The sequence below is a fragment of the Rhinatrema bivittatum genome, chromosome 17 (genome assembly GCF_901001135.1).
Source record: "Rhinatrema bivittatum chromosome 17, aRhiBiv1.1, whole genome shotgun sequence".
Classification (NCBI taxonomy): domain Eukaryota; kingdom Metazoa; phylum Chordata; class Amphibia; order Gymnophiona; family Rhinatrematidae; genus Rhinatrema; species Rhinatrema bivittatum.
The window spans coordinates 31,228,456-31,247,263 of NC_042631.1; the positions used below are offsets into that span (position 1 = coordinate 31,228,456).

Genomic DNA, 18,808 nt, shown 5'->3' on the forward strand with positions numbered 1-18,808 from the left:
TGGACTTGAAGAGGAAAAACAAAGTGCATATACATGAAAATCCCATGTACACAGGTAGTTTTTTTCTCTTGGCCTAAATGTGACTCAAGGAACCTCTATTTTTTATGTGAACAAAAGTATGCGCGTGCATATCTTTTACCTGCCAGGTTTTATTTCTGCACGTGCATGGGCTTTTGGAAAAGTACCTCTAGGGTTGTACCCATAAAAGTACACCTGGAAGAGATTTTGTGTATAATTTCTGGGTACTTGAAGGAGGCGTTCCCAGGGTTAGGGTTGGGAAACCGTATAAGCACATACTTTTGATTCTCACAAGTAGACCCGCAAACATTTACGTCTGCTCCCAAGATTTGCTTTGAAGGTTAGGGCTGAAGACCACGTGCACGTTCTAGGTGGGCAGTTATAAAATTACCCTCCCTGTATGTCCTCTGTCAGTTATGCAGTTTACTGAAAATTTGCCACATGGTGAATGAATTCCTGCACAATGATACACTTTTTTTTTTTTGTTCAATTATGTGAGCAGAATTCAGATTGTACTAGTAAAAAGGTTGTTTGCTAGATCTGCATTAGGGACCTGGAAGATCACTAAAGTTCATGCCCTTCCTTGAATTCACCCCTGGTATGACGCTTTTGCTCTCAGAGGTTCACTAGGAAATGTTCAAGAAAAGCTGACTTGTGTAGGTGCTCGCACACCCTCTAATTCCCTCCTCTTTGCAATCCATCTGTGCTTTTTATTGCTTTGTAGAGATCCATGAAAGAACAAGAACTTCCAGCCAGAACTAAAGGAGCCTACATTTGCACCTAATCCTTTCATAATCTTCATGCCTGCCCTCATGTCCTGAAAACACTATTAGGGACACACACACACTACGATCTCAAAAGCCTTCTTTGCTTTCCAATAGCAAGATAAAAAGTTAATATTTTATTTTTTTCCAAATTAACTAACTCTAATGAGACTATTTACTAAGCTATGCTACTACATTAGCGCACGGTAAACCACATGCATTAGAAAGCATTAGCATGGGCTGGGGCAAGATGACCAACATATGAGAAGCAACTAAAGAGCTCTCTCTATGCTTGTGCCTTGAATTATATAATACCTTGATTATATTACCTCTTTTGAAACCAAAATGCCTCACTCGAAGTGCAAGGCTCGTTTGAAAGAAAATTTAAATACTACTAAAGAAGAATCTGGACAGCAGGCAAAGATTGAGAGCTTTTTTGATCCTACCCCAAAAACGCCGGGAGTGAGGACTGCTGGGGGAGAGACTCAGGAGCTCGAGTCGATCCCCATGGTCGAAGAGATCTCGCTCAGCCTGGGGGCTCCTGAAACGCCGCTGCTGCCGGGAGGTCAGTCTAGAACGGAGGGAGAGGAAACATCGCGAGACTCACAGGAGGAGAGGAACGAGCAAGCCCCCCTCAATCGGCCCGATGGAGACAGCGAGGAGAAGGCGTTTAGAGGAGTTGGAGGAGCACTGGAGAGTTTGGCTACCTCCACTCCGTTACCCCAAAAAGCTAAGCCGGCACGGGACAACCCAGGAGACACAGCACTTCAAGACCTGGTAACGTTACAAGCAAAACCTGTATTTTCTTTTCAAAAGCCTCCCGTGATCACACAAGATACTTTATGGAAAGCTATGGTATCGATTGAATCAGCGGTCACTACGTTAACACAGGCCTTCTTAGAATCAAATAAAAGAGGTATGAACACTGAGAAAATAATGAATGTTCAGCAGGAAAAAGTGGTGAAACTGGAGGAAAAAATTATTAAGATGGAAAAGATACAAGGAACTTTAATAAAAGCTGAAGTAAACGCTGAAAGAAAATTTGAAAATATAGAAAATTCACTCCGCTACTTAAATCTTCGTTTAGTGAACTTTCCAGTGCTGAAGAGATTAAATCCTGTGGAGATGTTAAGAGAATATATGGTAGAATCCTTGAAGATACCTAACCTGTTGTCACAAAAGCATTTTTTGTTTCAAAGAAAAATTTGCCTGTCACGGGAGGAGGAGAGGAAGTACAGCAATCCCTGAATACCTCAGTTGATTGAGCTATCTATAAATACTGAGATTAAAACAAGAGGCACTCTACTGGTAATTTTTGCCTTTGAACAAGATAGGAATCTTGTTTTAAAGGCTTTCTTTAGGAATAGAACTGTTTGATATTATGGTCAACTCGTGTGGATTTACCCAGATATAGTCCGCTCTACACAAGAGAGAAGGATAAAGTTTTTGTCAATGAGAACAGAGGCGCAAAGTCGTGGAGCTAATTTAGTGTTGAGATACCCTTGTAAATGTCTCTTAAAATATCAGGAAAATAAATATATTTTCTATGAACCCGATCAACTAAGGGGGTTTCTAGATGGTAAGAGTAGTAGTGCTGAGCCTTAAATGAGAATATAAAGGGTAGTGCTTCCCTATATCGGTATATTCCTATATTGATGTATTGTATAAGTATTTAGAGCTTCGTTTTTGCTTAAGAGTTACATCTTGCCCCCAGGATTTCCTTAGTTTAAGAGACCAGAATTTAAAGTGTATTACTCTGTTAAATTTTTCTTTAGTTTATATACTGATGGATCTCTTATTACCTTGTTGAGATATGATGTAATATATATCTGAAATGCAAAAATTAAAAAATTAAAAAAAAAAAAAGAAGAAAGCATTAGCATGACAAAGGAAATAAAGCTTGGAAATTGCAATTTCAGTGAATTATTTCCTGGCCTGTAAACCTGGTGCAGTGCATGTATGATAATCAATAATTGTTTTACCAGTGGGGTGGGGTTTCCTTATGGGGGTGGGGAAAGGGGCCCTTTTAAAATTTAATTTTAATTTTTTTCTGTTCGAAGATGCATGGTCAGTTGGCAGAGGGGGGAGTCCCACTAGATTCCAAGGGATTTTCTTTACTGGGGGGGGGGTGTCTTTTTTGGGGTCTGGTGACCCCTTTAAACCATGGCAGCTCTGGGATGTGGGGCTGCCATAGTAGTACATTGCTACCGCCAGAGTGAACGAAGCTCCTAGCCACATGGGAAACCTATCCTGGGATGTACTAAGCTATGGTACTTGATACCATAGTTTAATAAATCCCGCGGTAGTTTTCTGTGTGGTAAACGTACTTCTTTAGTAAATAGGCCTCTGAAGGATCTGAGCACAGCAAGCATTTACTTCCTTGAGTAAACGTGGTATAAAAAAGGCCATGGTTACGTTGCCTCTTTGGTCTGATTTGCACATAGTGAATTGCTGTTCCTGTGATATATCGGGAAACCATATCAACAAATGGGTGGAGAATTTAAGAAAGTGCCATTAAGCAATGGAGAAGTCCAGTAAAGGACTTAATGAAGTTTGGGGGTCTGAAGAAAAATTTGGGGGTGATAGGGTTGAACAACTGTATCATTTTCTAATAGAATGTTGCATACCTGTACTAGTTTCCTACCATACATACAAGCAAGGATGTTATTAGCTTGTAGCATGGTCGGCCGTTTCCTTTATAGAGAACAGAGGCTTGGTGGTGAACTCTTCCTATGATTTTCACAGTTAAAATATTATTATCTATGGTGTGATGGGGTATAAGAATGCACAAGTGAAACGAATAGAGATAGATAATCTGATTGCCAATGGAGGTAGGAGGGAGGAGGTCAATAAAGTTTGGCAAAAGGCAAAATAAAAGAATGAAGGAAAACTGCTCAGATTATAGAAGGGATTCCCAGTGCAGAGCTAGGGAAGAGGCAGGGGCTAAGCTCTACCCCCCAACCACACCCAAGGGGCTATAAAGGTTGGGAGGGGGGGGGGGGAGGAAACCTCAGCCAGCAGTAGGAGAGCAAAGGAAGTTACAACAGGATGCACAAGAGAGAGAGAATGAATTGGCTGCAAGGTTGGGGAAGGCATTGAAGGAGATCTTAGCCAAACTAGGTGGAACCCATTCTCTGCCTGTCTGCCTTTTTCTTATATTCAGTAACCAATATTTTCTTTTCAGGAGCTGTTGGCCTCTGTGGTGAATATGGCTGTGATTTAAGCTGTAACCATGGTGGCTGTGAACAGGTGTCTCGAGTTTGCCCACTGGGATTCACTATGATTGAGATGGCTAATGGTATTACCTGTGCAGGTAAGAAGTCCAAATTCCATACCCAGTTAATAAAAGGGATATACTTTTGCTTGGCTATATCATTTCATGTTGTTTTTCTAATAAGAAATGACAAAAACCCCACAAAATGTTTTTTCTTCCCTTTTTTTCCGTGCACACTAATTCAAAATGGTGTACAGTACATCAGATAGCAAGCACTAAGTTAGTGTGCACTAACATGAAATATTGCATGATATATCAAGTTACTGTGTGCTATTTCAAGTTAGTGTGCATGATTTGGAATTAGTGAACACTATTTGAGTTAATGCACACAAATTTGAATTAGTGTGCACTAAAACCAATAATTAAATTTTAAAACAAAATTTTTTTTAAAGGAAACAGAAATAAGTAAAAGCCAAAAAAAAAAAAGTGGTTTTTTTTTTTTTATGTTGCCATGCAGACCCTTAGTTAATAACCATAGGGCTTGAGGAACTTTGAACTTCATATGTGTATATATTAAGTGATAGGTGGGCCACTGCAGGTTTTACTTCAACTGAACCCCTCTGTAATTACGATGAGTAGAGGACTTACCTCAGCATGAAAAATCTGAGCCTTCCTGGCTCTGGTCCAGATAAGTTCATTAAGAGGGTAATTTTTCAAAAAGATTTATGCATTAAAATCTGGGTTTTATGCACATAAAGTATGTGTGTAACTGGGCTTTTGAAAATTGCGTGTAAATCCTTTTGAAAATTACCCCCATAGAATCTAAATCCCCTTGACCCAGTTCTTTAATTTCCATGCCAAGTGTGCTTCAGCTCTATTTCCCATGCTTACTCCCATGTTCTGTCCTCACTTTATGAGCGAATGCTGAAAAAGGGAATTGTAAATTTAGGACTAGGTAAAGTTACAGAGAAAGAGAAGAGAGATGGAGCCAAAATGTAGCATGTGTGTATTATCCACAGGTTTCCAGCTTTGTTACTTGTCTCATCCTTGAGAATCACATGATGAGCAAATAACCAGGCAGCCCCGACACCCTGGGTTCTATCCCACCCCTGCCCAGCCAGGTCGACCACCCCACAATTGCACACACGATGAGAACCTCAGTCATAACTGGGATGCAAATTGGCCACAGCCGTTTATTAGATGACCCTAACAGGGGAATCTAATTTAGGCGCCGAGTCCTATTAACCACAGGGGAGGTGCTGACGACTCCGCCCCTTCCGCCCTAGAGGAACCTGAAGGAGCGAGAGAGGGGGGGCTCACTCTCCCTGTGAGCCCCCCATCCAGCGGTGGAGCACTGTTACCGGGGGGGGGCCCTATCAGACCGCCTCGCAGCAGGCCCCGCTGGGGCCCCTCGCAGATGTGACAGGTCGTCGAATTGTCAAGGCTGCGCCTCAGGCCTGACATCTGTCCTCGATGGCCAGTCGCTGAATGACAGCCCCTAGGTCCCTCTCATCTTTATCAGTGCCTCCCTGCCTCGTATACAGCTCTCATCGTTACATTAATCTTCCAGGATTCAGTCGCTGCTGCTGCGATAGACTAACAATAAGCCATTATGGTTTTCTAACTAACACTTGAAATTAACTTAACATAAAGGGATGGGTTGGAGGGGAAATGGGCCGTGCTGCGCCATGCCAAGGAGGAAGAGGCTGAACGAGAAGGAGCTGGCGGGTTTTAAATCTCCCGCTGGTCACTCTCTCCCCCCCCCCCCCCCCAATAGACGTTACTGCATTGTTCCCTCAGCCAATCTTGTGGCCCGGTGCGGGGCGCATTCCCCTGACGTCATCGCGCCCGACGCCGACCCTGGGGCGCGATATCACAAGCACCGTCTCCCCAGAGCACCAGATGGCCAGTGCACTTGGCGCGCTGATTCGCACGTGGCTGGCGCCATTGCCGGCCGCCGCCGGAGAAGAAAGGGCGGGGGGAGGACAATGGATCCCCCTCTCCGCACCAGTGGGTAAGGCCGGTCAGCGTGGCGGAGGCAGTGTCCCCAGGGATGCAGCGAGCGCCCGGTTATTCACGGTGCCGGCACATCCGTGCTGGAGGTGCTTTCCATTAGTGTCAGTAACTGGTGTCTAGCTCCTCCCAGAGATGCCAGCAGCAGTTTTTACACAGCCCTTTTGCACTAATGCCTGGCTCAGTACAATCACTTGGAGTCGGTAGTTTGGGGTTCTGCTACCTGAAAGGAGTTCCTCTATAAAGGAATCATAGCAGTGTTTGGTTTATCTCCATATCAAGCCCCCAAACGTAGCTCTCATTTCCTTTCCTTCAGAGACCTGCAAGTGGTTGAAGATGTATGTTCTCTGAGCACACAGTAACCTCTCCCATGTACGCAGAGGGGTTGTGGGCTAGATTTTCTTTAATGGAAACTTCCTAATCAGTAATAATCCTTATCTGCTTCGAATGATGTTGCATTATCTACTGGCATGGCATGTGATAGCAGCCCATGATGTCACTTTGGTTATCTGGATCCTAATTTAAAGAGCGAATTACTAAAGTTGGAAAGAAGAGACTGGCCTGATGGCTGGCTTCTGTTCCTCGGGCTGGTCAGAGCTAGGGATGCTGCAGAGAGAGTGCTCGCAGCCCCTGCACACTACATTCGGGGGGGGGCGGCGGGGAGACATGTGCCAGGGTCCAGAAGAAGCTGTGGTCTGTGGCCTCTGGTCAAAGTCTTTCCTTACAGTGGCTGGGGTAGATGGCAGAGGGGTAACTAGGAGATACCGCCCCTTCCCTGGCTTGCTGTGAATGAAGGATTATTGCACCATAAACACTATAGAAGCCCATTCCGGGAAGAAACCATCGGACCAATATAAATACATTTTTAATTGGAGCCTCCAGGACCTCACAGCTGTGACTTTCCCTTAACTAAATTATGTGAAAAACAGGTTACACAAGCCGGAGCTGCCTGGCAGGCTGCAAGTTCTGTAATAACCTGAAGGACTAGAGGAAATGCAGGCACTGACGCAACTGGGTTGGTCTGGCAGGCAAGGCAGGGGACTAGTAGTATGGAATAAAATAAATAAACAAACAAACAAACGTGTGACCAAAGTAATTACTGACAATAAAACAAAATCATTGAGAAAATATTTATTACAAATATTTTCCAGACTTCTTGCCAATCAGCTATTTTGCTGAACAATTGGATTAATGGCTATTGTAGTTGATGTTTGTTATGATTTTATTTATTTATTTATTTAAGGCTTTTTTTATACCGATAACCGCTTGCACTTCGTATCTGTTTACATGGAACAGTAAGAAAAGAACAATTACATGGAACGATGTGTAACATAAGATAAAAATACATATAGTTAAGAGTAGATAATTAACTATGGAATGTAGTAATTAAATATTAATGCTAGGTACAACGAGCAAGGAGTATCATTTCACATGGGAAAACAAAACATATTTACAGGTGAACAAGTCAGGGGGGAGTGACTATAAAGAGGAAAGTGGGGAGGAGGAGAAAAAAAGGGGGGTGGGGATGGAAGAGGGGAAAGATAAGGGGCATTAAGTGAAGGCCTGTTTGAAGAGCCATGTTTTTACATTTTTTTTAAATTTCTGAGTACATGGTTCATGCTGAGGTCAGGCGGCACTGAGTTCCAGTTTATGGGGCCTGCAATCGATATGACTCTATCTTTTGTGCAGGAAAAGTGAGTGAGTCTGGGGGATGATGTGTGGAGGGTTCCTTTATAGGCGGATCTGGTGGGTCTATTGGATAAGTGGAAGTGGAGAGAGTCGTTGAGCCATTGGACATTTTGGTTGTGTAAGGTCTTGCGTATGAGGGAGAGAGTCTTGTAGAGAATTCTGTAGGTTATAGGGAACCAATGGAGGTCTCTTAGAATGGGTGTAATGTGGTCATTCCTACGTGTGTTGATGAGGATTCTGGCTGCGACATTCTGTAACATTTAGAGGGGTTTGGTGGTAGAGGCAGGGTGGCCTAGGAGGAGGGAGTTGCAATAGTCAATTTTTGAGAAAATTAAGGCTTAAAGGACTGTGCGAAAATCATTGAAGTGTAGGAGGGGGGTCTTAGTTGCTTCAGGACATGAAGCTTGAAATTACATTCTTTCAAGGTGGATTTAATGAAGGTTTTGAAGTTTAGTTGGTTGTCGAAAGTAACGCCAAGATTGCGTACATGTTGAGTGTTGGGTGTTGGAGGGAGTGTGGGTAATGGTGAGGGGATTGTGGGAAATGATGAGGAGTTTTACTTATGTGCCTATAGATTGTTTGTTTGCTTTTTGTTGTACATGGTTTGTAATAAATAATTTTGTTAATGATTTTGTTTTTTTATTGCAGTAATTATTTTGGCCACATGTTTGTTTATGTATTGCATACTATCTGTCTGCGCTTTTTCTGGATATTTCCTATTGCGGTAGATTGCCTCTCTATGTTTTTCAAGCAAAGTAGGGGGCTTGGGAGACTGGATGTTTGGCCAATAGCCCCACTAATATTGTTGGCTGTTTAAATTATTACAGAGTCTTGTGGTAAAGCATGGGAAAGACAGGTGCGGGAGGGAACTAAGTGAGGATCCTGTATGCTCTTCTACTCAAGGAAAACAAAAGAAAACTGCCCCCCCCCCCACCCAAGATGGAGATATTTTGCATCTGGCCACTCTCTGGCTGGAAGCTGGGATTTATCCTTAGCAGTGTGGACAGGATAATGTAGGTAGACTGGATGGACTGATTGATCTTTTTCTGCTGTCATTTAATATGTTGTTACATTACTAGTAGTAAAACCCCATCCAATGACAGGGACATACTGTGAAGTGTAGGAAGTGCCTAACTGAGATGTGTGGTAGGAGAGACAATTCAGAAAGAGAGAGAAAGAGGGGGGGGGGGGTAGAGCTGGAGAGAACAACCAGAGAGAGAGGAGGAGCTCAGTTTCCATATGCAGAGAGAGAGAGAGAGGAGCAGAGCTGGAGTGTACAGAGAAGAAGAGGGGTAGAATTCAATTTGAATACAGTCGATGCAGGGCAACTTTCCTCTTTATTATAGTTAGAGTTGTAGCATTTTGATTTCTACAGCACCTCTCATTGGATACCTTTTCCCTACTGAGATTGTTACCTAATCTTGCTTATCTCTTGTTCCCTCAGATATCAACGAGTGTACAAGTGCCTCTTGTGAAGGGCTGTGTGTGAACACAGAGGGAGGGTTTGTGTGTGAATGCAGACCCGGGCTGCAGCTTTCTGCTGATAGACACGGCTGTGTAGGTGAGTCTCCACCTCTCTCGTGGGCTTGTAACGTGGATGAAAAAAGGCTTGAAAACATTCCAGTGCATTGGCTGAGAAATAAGGGCCAGGGGGTTCTGAAATTTCTCCAGGACCTGCTCACCAAGGACAAAACACACTTGCCAAATAATTTTATTTGGGGGTGAAAGGGTGGCAAGAGCAGGAGAACAAGATGAGTGCCCACCCCACTAGGTGCAAAACTCAAGCTCCCCCCCCCTCCCCCTTCCTTCTGTCCCACCTCAGCCCTGTTCACTTTTCTCCTTCACTCCTCTTTGTTTCCCCAGGCCCTCCTCCTCCGTCCTGCTCCTCTCCCTCCTGCCAGGGTACTGATCAGGCTGAAAGCGCCACTGCTTCGCCCGCTGAGAAAATCCACTCGTCCCCACGAGAAGAGGAGGAGAATGGATTTTTAAAACTCATCGTACGGATTTAGGATACCAAGAGTTATTAATGGTAGATACCGTATATGAGCATCCCGAGACACTACTGTCAAAACAAATGCTATGGAGAAATGTGTGGAAAATGTAAGGTCTAGATCAAGCTCGACATAACTTTCATATTTTCCCCAGATTCACCAGGGAGCATGTGACAAGATTCACTGAAGATTTATTTCTAATTCACAGAAACTGCATCCAGTCTGCTTGCTGTGAACACCTTAAATCAGGCAAATCTGCTTGAATTTTGATGCGGATTTGCTGGTTCAAGGAATCTGCATCAGATCTTTAATTAGAAAAGATTGACAAACTAGTTCGACAAACCTGTGAACTTGTGGGCTCTTCAAACTCGTTTGCCAACTTGTTTAAAAAGGTTCACGCAGCTCTGATTCTGAACGTAGAAGGGTGAGCAGCAGGGGCTGATGTGTAAAGCTTGCCTATGGTACAGTCTAGCGGTCATTTACCTCCTCGGATTGTGGTTTGCTGCCTCAGAACAGGGAAAGTTTTTTGGGTTTTTTTTTTTGGAGACCTGCAAACACGATCGACGTGAGAAGTGCTAGGTGAACTGCAGATTCTCACAGGGGGCACAGTAATATATGGGGGCCTCTATGTCTCCTAGTCCATTACTAGTCATTTGGCTAGGCGCAGACACATTTGGGAGCTGAGCTGCCGCTAACCACCCCATAAGCTCTCTGGGTCTTTTCTTGACCGGGGAGAGGGGGAAGAAAATTTTTATTTATTTATTTATTTATTTATTTAGAGTTTTTATATACCGGCAATCATGAAAACATATCTTGCTGGTTTACATCGAACAGGAGTGCATTATAAACAAAAACTAGAACTGTGGTGTCCGAAAGTACAGTTACATTTAACAAGGGTAGCCGAACTTGGAGAAGGAAGAAGAGAGGAGAGAAAAGAGATGGTTAAACAATATACAATTTAAATATAGTATACAGAATAAATGTTATATACAAGAGGAGTGGTGTTTTAGTGGTGTTATCTTTCAAGCCCTTTACACCAGAGGTTCCCAAACCTGTCCTCGAGGACTCCCAGCCAATCAGGTTTTCAAGATAGCCACAATGAATATGCATGAGATAAAATTTGCATACTGTGAAGGCAGTGCATGCAAATTTACTTCATGCATTCAAAAATATATAAGAAAAGAAGAACAGAGTCGCAGACACAGAAATCCTTTCCTCAAAGAATACTCTTTTAGGGATGCTCCTGGCGCTCGCCATCATAATTTCTGAGAATAAAATCTGCGGCTTGGCTGCACATTTTACTTTCTGTATCGCGTGGGATTAACTAATAGCCTCATTAACATGCATTTGCATGTTGAGGGCGCTATTAGTTTCGGGAGCATTTTCCATGCGCTATTACCCCTTACTGTATAAGGGGTAATAATAGCACATCAAAAACGCGCGTCCAAACGGGGGCTAACGGTGCGCTCGGCCTGAGTGCACTGTACTAAATCGGCCTGATTGTTTGTATCAGAAAAAGGTGCCTGCAGAAAAAGCAGCTGCAAATCTGTGCAGACACTTGTTTCCCTGTGCAGGTTTCAAAGGGAATGCATGCTTATACTCTCCTTTGGAGAACAGGTGCAAAATCCGTGAGTGCATGGTTAGGTCAGCGATGGTGAACGCCAGCCCTCAACTGCCACAAACAGGCCAGGTTTTCAGGATGTCTACAGTGAATATGCATGAAAAAGATATGTATGCAATACCTCCATTGTATGAAAATCTATCTCATGCATATTCATTTTGCGACCTCAATGCACGAGGAATACAGTACAGCCATACCAAAGCATGGTTCAGGGAAGCTTGTCAGCATTGATCAGTTTAAAAACAATCATGCCCACTTTCTATTGCATGCGTTGAGTTACAGGGAGCCAATGTATTATTTATATGTGAAATAAAAATGAGCAGTTTTTGGATTTGCGATTAATAAATGTGAAAGTAAAGTACCCACAGCCTTTGCACCTGCCCATACAGTTTTGAAAATTTTCCCCATGTATATTTCTTTAAGGAGGACATTTTTTTAAATTCCTAAGCACCGTGAGTGCATAACATTTCTGTCTTATCCTTCTCTCTCCCCTCCTCCAGCCCCACTATTTTATGGAACTGAAAGGATCTCCATGTCTAGTAGCTATGATGAACCTCCTGCTGCTATAACATTTCCCTTTCAGATATTGATGAATGCTCAGGGAACAGATCCCCCTGTCAGCAGAGGTGCAAGAACAGCATTGGGAGCTACAGGTGTTCCTGTGGTCCTGGATTCCATCTTCATGCCAACGGACATTCCTGCACAGGTAAGCAGGTAAAAGACAAGATCCATAATACACACGCCTATGAGCATGGACAGCAACATTGTGACAAGTCCTAATAAAATCTATTACAGTTAGGATCCAACATAACATAATGTCCGTAATGGCTTTTTATGGGGTTATGAAATAATAAGGTCCTCTGTTTCCATATAAGATTTTGAATCTACCATATAAATGGGCTCTGACCGACGGCCCACAAATGCACAGTAGAGAGCAGCTCTACAGCGCATGCGCGGGCAGGAGAGCACGTCAGTCAGAGCGGAGCTACAATATGGCACTGGGAGGAGCAGCAGTGGCAGTACCGGGAGGAGCAGCGGCGGTGGTATCGGAGTGTCGGGCGGGCCAGCATATGGTGCTGGGAGGAAATGCAGCGGCGGGGAGGAGCAGCTGAGGCGCGTGCGAGGGAGGGATCCCCGGAGACCTCCCGTCTTCGTGTCTGCGCCGTCCAGCGAGAGCAGGGCCGCGCTGAAAAGAACAAAATGGAAGGGGTTGTGGATGAGGTGAGAGGGGAAGAAAAGGGAAGATGAGAGGGGATGGAAGGAAAAGGGATGTGAGTGAGTAAATGGGAAGGATAAGAACTTGTGGAGAACAGAAAAAGAGGGAGTGGAGGAGGGCTGAGGGAGAGGGAAGGGGTTGTGGATGAGCTGAGAGGGGATGGGAAGGGATGAGAGTGGGGGATGGGATTGAGAGAGGGTGGGGAGTGACTGAGGGAAGGGGAGGGAGATGAGGGAAGGGGGTTTCAGTGAGAGGGGAGGGAGGCAGTGGGAGAAAGAGGGTAAGACTGAGGGAAGGGAGATTGAGTGGGGGGAGGGGAGGGGAGGGAAGGGGGTGAGTGACTGAGGGGGAGGAGGATGAGTGACTGAGGCAAATGAGCGAGGGGAAGGGGGAGTGAGGGAGAAGCAGTGTAGAAGGGTGCAGTGACCGGAAGCTTACCAAAAAAAAATTTTTAATGTAGCCCGTTGTTACGGGCTTAACGGCTTGTAGAGCTATAATGGAATCAAAGCTAAAGTACTTGATTCTTCAAAACATCAATTTATTCATTTCTTGGGCTCTTATGTTTCTTCTAATCTTATCTTTAAATCTAAATTAGATTTTTGTTCTGCTAGATCTTAATGTTATGGTTATAGACCATCTTTCTTGAAAAAACTTTAATGCAAAGTGGTTTACAAACACAATAAATAACAGTTACATCACAATAAAATAACACATCAGTAATCTAAAATGCATCAATAAAATACAATAACAGTCTGGAGACCAACCCTACTCTTACCAGGGATGGGAAAGCTACTCATCCAGCTGCTGAAATAATTCACATAACAATGGCAATTCATAATAAAGCAATCTCCTTTAACTATTTTAGAACAAAAAGAATGTTCCCCTTGTTATGGTAATTCTCCTTGATTTTAAAAATAATTTTGCAGTTATTTGTGATGCATTTAAATTTTGCATATAGAAAGAGAGCACTAGCAAAGAATTTCTTAGATAATAGACCTGGCAGTTAAAATAAATTCAGATCCACCCCGTTCCCATTCTAACTTATGTTTCACTCCTGAGGTTATCTTAGTATTTTTAGTTTGGGACAGCTCCTACATCATCATGTCCCACCACTATGAATCTAAGCATATCAGTGCATGGCAGCATTAATTCACATCAGATCCCCATGCAGGTATCCCATTTATTTGTATTTATCCATATTTGTCTAACTTCCTGTCCTTCTGAGGTCACCTTCTCGGCCTGGGATAACTTGCCCAAAATGAGGCAATCTGTCTCGGGCTGGGGCAGCCAAACTGCAGAGCCAAACTGAGCCGAGGACACTCATGCAAACACCTCCACAAATTCCCTGTCCACTGCGGAGGGTGTGCTCCAACGAAAGATAATTTATCATTTATTTAATCAGTCCAAAAATTTCAGAGATCGCACTTCCAGAGAAATCTGCAGTTTCGATCTCAGTCCTTTCCCAAGAGTTCAGAAGAAATTCAAATCACAGTTCTCTTTAGTCTTTGAACTAGTCCCAACTTCCTCATTTACAACAGTTTATATCCAATTTGTTACTTACACCTTTCAGGACGGCCGCATGACAACTCCCTCCCTCATCTCCTCTACCCTGCTCAGAGACTCCAATCAGGCACAGCTTCCTTTCTGGTCCTGAAGGTGATCCTTACAATTCCCTTAATTCAGGCTGTAAATTCTCAGATTAACGTCCCTAAGATTATCTCTTTCTGTTTTCTCAGGCTTCCTGAAACGCCTGTGGGGTGTCCTTGCTCAGCTCCTCTTCCTTTCCCCTGTAACCCAGGGAGAGGGTCACGGTTGCCACCTCCTGCTGGCTTGGTGACTCTGAGGGAGCCCCAGCCCACACCCTAACCAGGGTAATATCCCCTTTCCAAAACCCAGCCCCTAGGGGCTGAATCAGTCTGTCTGTCAAGAGAGTGTCAATCCACACCACTGACCACTGGATGACCTTACACTTTCTGCAGCTTTTCACCTTTTATAATCCCCTTGCCAGTTTCCCTTAGGAGGAAACACCAATCTCTCTAACATTATACACTCTTTGCCTCTTTCTGGCACACAGGGGCCAAATTTGATTAGTCGCCATATCAGAATATCTATCATAGCGAGATACAATAAAACAATTTACAGTATACATAATAAAAACTTGATGCACATAGCATAAAGAGCTGAAGAATGGAGTCAGATAAGAAAATTGTTCAAAACAAGGGCATGACCATAGAAAAGGGGAAAAACCATATAAATAAGGGATCCATGTAGTCTTAGCAGCTCATGTACATCATCGTTGGACAATGTTTATATTGGGCCAATAAAAAAGTCATCATGACTTTCAACAAATCCATAGGAAAAGTATGTGCAATTTATTCAAAAGATTGTAAAAATCTAAAAAAAACAAAATATAATACGAAGAAATGAAAGGCGTTATAGAAGCTATGTCTTTGTGTCTCGAGTAGATAGTCCCTGCTTACGGTCTCTTTCATGTACAATCTAAGCACATCTCAAGGTCACCTTTTATAAACTGAAGATGTTAAAAGCGTTTGAGGTTTATACTTGCTTCACCTCTTTTCAGATTAGTGCTTTAGGCCATAATACTGAATCAGTTATGCTATTGTAATAGTCTTTACATAGATTTACCTAAGAAGCTGATGCAAGAACTACAACTCATTCAACAAGGTGGCAGCTGGGCTTATTGAGAGGAGCTGTCTTTATGAACATATCGCGCCAACAGTGCGTGAGTTACATTGGCTCCCAATGAAGTGGCAAGCTCAGTTTAAGATACTGACCATTGTTCATAGAACGTTGTATGCCGAAAATCCATAAGAACATAAGAAATTGCCATGCTGGGTCAGACCAAGGGTCCATCAAGCCCAGCATCCTGTTTCCAACAGTTTCTTAAGAAAGAGGCTAGAGTTCTGTGCTCCAGCTCGTATGCTGAGGTCCACTGAGGTTAAGTTACTGTTCGTTAATGTATGTTGCAACACACTCTGGCAGGTGCTTTTTCTGTCATTGGTTCTGTGCTATGGAATTCCTTGCTGACTGATTTAAGAAACAAGTAGGATAATAAAGTGTTATAGGAAAAAAAAATAAAACCTTTTTATTTAAGTGAGTCATATCACTGATCATTTTTTTTTAATTTTGCTATTTTAATGTGCATGTACTTTTTGTTTTGTATTGTTATATTTATTATGAATATGATCATCGTAATCTGCCCAGAACAACTGGGATAAATTGGGGCGGAATATAACAGTTTTAAAAAAGTAAACAAAAAAACCCCTTTACCAACCATCTTTTGAATATGGTCAGTTATCCAACCATGTGTGCCCAGATAAATTTAGACTTAACCAGTGGCACAGTTGTGGGCCGCGGCCTGATCCTTTACACATGACCCTACTGGGCCAAGCATCCTCCACCCCCTAAATCCTTCCAAAGGTTCTAAATGAAGAAACGTGGGGAATGTTGGCGCCTCCCTCCTCCCGCAGCTCCATCCCCAGTTTGGCAGATATTTGTCAGAAATGGGCCTTCCTCTCCCTCTTCTTCCCCCTTTTCCCCTTCCCAGTCCAACCCCGAACCCTCCCACCTAGCTGGTGACTTCATGTAATTTATCCTTGTGCTGGGATCCATGGTGCTTGTAGCACAATCCCAGCAGCTTTCGGCATTGCTATGGGAGCAGTGCTGAAAGCATAAGCTACCAGCGTTGCTTTGCTCAGGTAAGAGATGGCTCAGGCAGCTTTGCTTGTAGTGGTCCCATCCATGAGGAGCCTGATTCATCTTCAGGTCTTCTAAAGGGGTGCTGGGATGCCTTAATTTGAGGACTCTGAGGCCAGAGCTAAAAAGACCTGATTATGGCCCATGAGGTCTTATGCCTGTGAATTCTAGATGAGTAGTGTTGAAGTATTCAAATCTTACCAAGTGTTGTGTTGAAGTTCTGTCCAAGTGTATGTTTATTTGCCAAGAGAGAGAACTACTATGCACCTAGACCTGGACTGGATGGATTGGATTGTCTTGCCCTAAACAGTAAGTATTTGTAACTGAAACTTGAATTGTATGCAGTGTGTAAGCCTGCTCCTTCCTATGTTCCAGATGAGATGTAAATAAATCATTAGTTCTATTATCCTTGTTCATTGTAACTTCATTTCCTATGCACTAGTTTCAGTTTTATTGTTATCCTGCACTCCTTGTTCAAATGTAAACCGGCATGATGTGATCTTATCATGAATGCCGGTATATAAAAAACCTAAATAAATAAATAAATAATTATTGAGACCCTACTGCTAAGCAGACTTATCACTGCAAAGGTCCTAACCTGACAGTATAATACTGAGAGAGCGTATAACTGCACTAGAAAGAAACCCTGTAATTTTCTTCTGTTTTTTCTTGCTATAGATATTAATGAGTGCAGATGGCTAGGGGAGCCTCATCTCTGTCAACACTCTTGTCACAATACTTTTGGAAGCTTCTTCTGTGCTTGCCGGGCTGGTTTCTTGCTCAGTGCTGATAGGGTGTCTTGTGATGGTAAGGAACTTTGAGAGGACACTCTTTATTTCTAACTATCCTATTAAAGTAATAACTAAGCATTGAGATACATCATTACTTCTCAGTCACAGAAATATAGAAACATGATTGCAGCAGAAGACCACATGGCCTATCTAGTCTGCCCTTCCACACCAACTGCTCAGCTCTATAATCCCTACCATTCTCTCAGAGATCCTCTGTGCTTATCCCATGCTTTCTTGAATTTAGATATTGTCCTAGTAGAGAGGTTGCAAAAAATGCTAAAGTGGACCCAGGTGCCTTTAAGTAAAGAGCAGATAGAGTAGAAAGATTTCAAATTACACCTGTCAACCAATAAGCAGGTTGTTAATACAACCAAAAAATACTTTGAAATGTCTGTATACAAAAGAGTTAGAATGTATAGCACTGGATGAAGCGGTAAATATAATTGGCATCACAGAGACCTGGTGGAAAGAGGATAACCAATGGGATACTGTGATACCAGGGTACAAATTATATCAAAATGATAGGATGGATCAAATTGGTGGAGGGGCAGCACTATATGTTAAATCATTGAGTAAAACAGGATAAAAGTTTTGCAGGAATCAAAATGCAATGTTGACTCTTTATGGATAGAAATTCCAGGTGAAAAAGGGAATAAAATAGCAGAGGGTGTGTATCACCGTCAACCTGGCCAGAATGAACAAACACACAATGAAATGCTAAAAGAAATTAGGGAAGCTAACAAAATCAGCAGCACAGTAATAATGGGTGATTTTAATTACCCCAGTATTGACTGGATGAATGTCGCATCAGGACATGTTAGAGAGGTAAAGTTCTTAGATGAAATAAATGACTGCTTCATGGAGCAGCTGGTACAAGAACCAACAAGAGGGGAAACTATTTTACACCTGGTCCTTAGGGGAACACAGGATTTGGTGCAAGAGGTAACAGTGTTGGAGCCACTTGGCAATAGTGATCACAACATTATCAAATTTGACTTAATAACTGGAGGAATAACTGGAGAAATCTACTACAACAGCATTTAACTTTATCATAAAATGAGGAAAATAGTTAGGAAAAAACTGAAAGGAGCAGCTGCAAAGGTTAAGAGTTTACATCAGGCATGGACGTTGGTTAAAAATACCATCTTGGAAGCCCAAATCAGATTTATTCCACGCATTAGAAAAAGTGGAAGGAAGGCTAAATGACTACCAGCATGGTTAAAAGGTGAGGTAAGAGAGGCTATAATAGCTAAAAGAATATCCTTCAAATGGAAAAGGGATCCAAATGAAGAAAACAGGAAACAGCATATAAGCAATGGCAAGTTAGATGCAAAGCATTGATAAGGCAAAGAGAGAATATGAAAAGAAGCTTGTCGTGGAAGCAGAAACTCATAATATCTTTTTCAGGTATATTTGAAGTAAAAAGCCTGTGAGGGAGTCAGTTGGACCTTTCGATGATCAAGGGGTAAAAGGGACGCTAAGGGATGACAAAGCCATAGCAGAGAGAATAAATTAATTTTTTGCTTTGGTCTTCACTGAGGAAGATGTAAGAGAGATACCCATACCAGAAATGATATTCAGAGGAATTGAAATAAATGTAAGTGAACCTGAAAGATGTACTAGGGCAAATTAATAAACGAAAGAGTAGCAAATCACTGGATTACATCCCAGAGTGCTGAAAGATAAAATTATAGACCTGCTATTAGTCTATGGTACCTGAAGGCTGGAGGGCTGCCAATGTCAATGTAAGGACAGTTTTTAAAAAAGGATCAAG

The 18,808-nt window shown here is 42.7% G+C and overlaps 1 protein-coding gene across 4 annotated transcripts in view; it reads left to right on the plus strand.

The window, feature by feature from the left end:
* Window positions 1–18,808, plus strand: part of VWCE (von Willebrand factor C and EGF domains) — a 103,143-nt gene that overhangs the window by 14,705 nt on the left and 69,630 nt on the right. For 3 of the 4 annotated variants that reach the window (XM_029582810.1, XM_029582811.1, XM_029582812.1), the window contains exons 7-10: window positions 3,967–4,095; window positions 9,143–9,259; window positions 11,894–12,016; window positions 16,922–17,050. In XM_029582810.1, the coding sequence (XP_029438670.1) occupies window positions 3,967–4,095; window positions 9,143–9,259; window positions 11,894–12,016; window positions 16,922–17,050 (498 nt within the window). Of the gene's footprint in view, window positions 1–1,429; window positions 1,560–3,966; window positions 4,096–9,142; window positions 9,260–11,893; window positions 12,017–16,921; window positions 17,051–18,808 lie in introns of those variants that run through there. The other variant, XM_029582813.1, reaches the window with a different exon arrangement.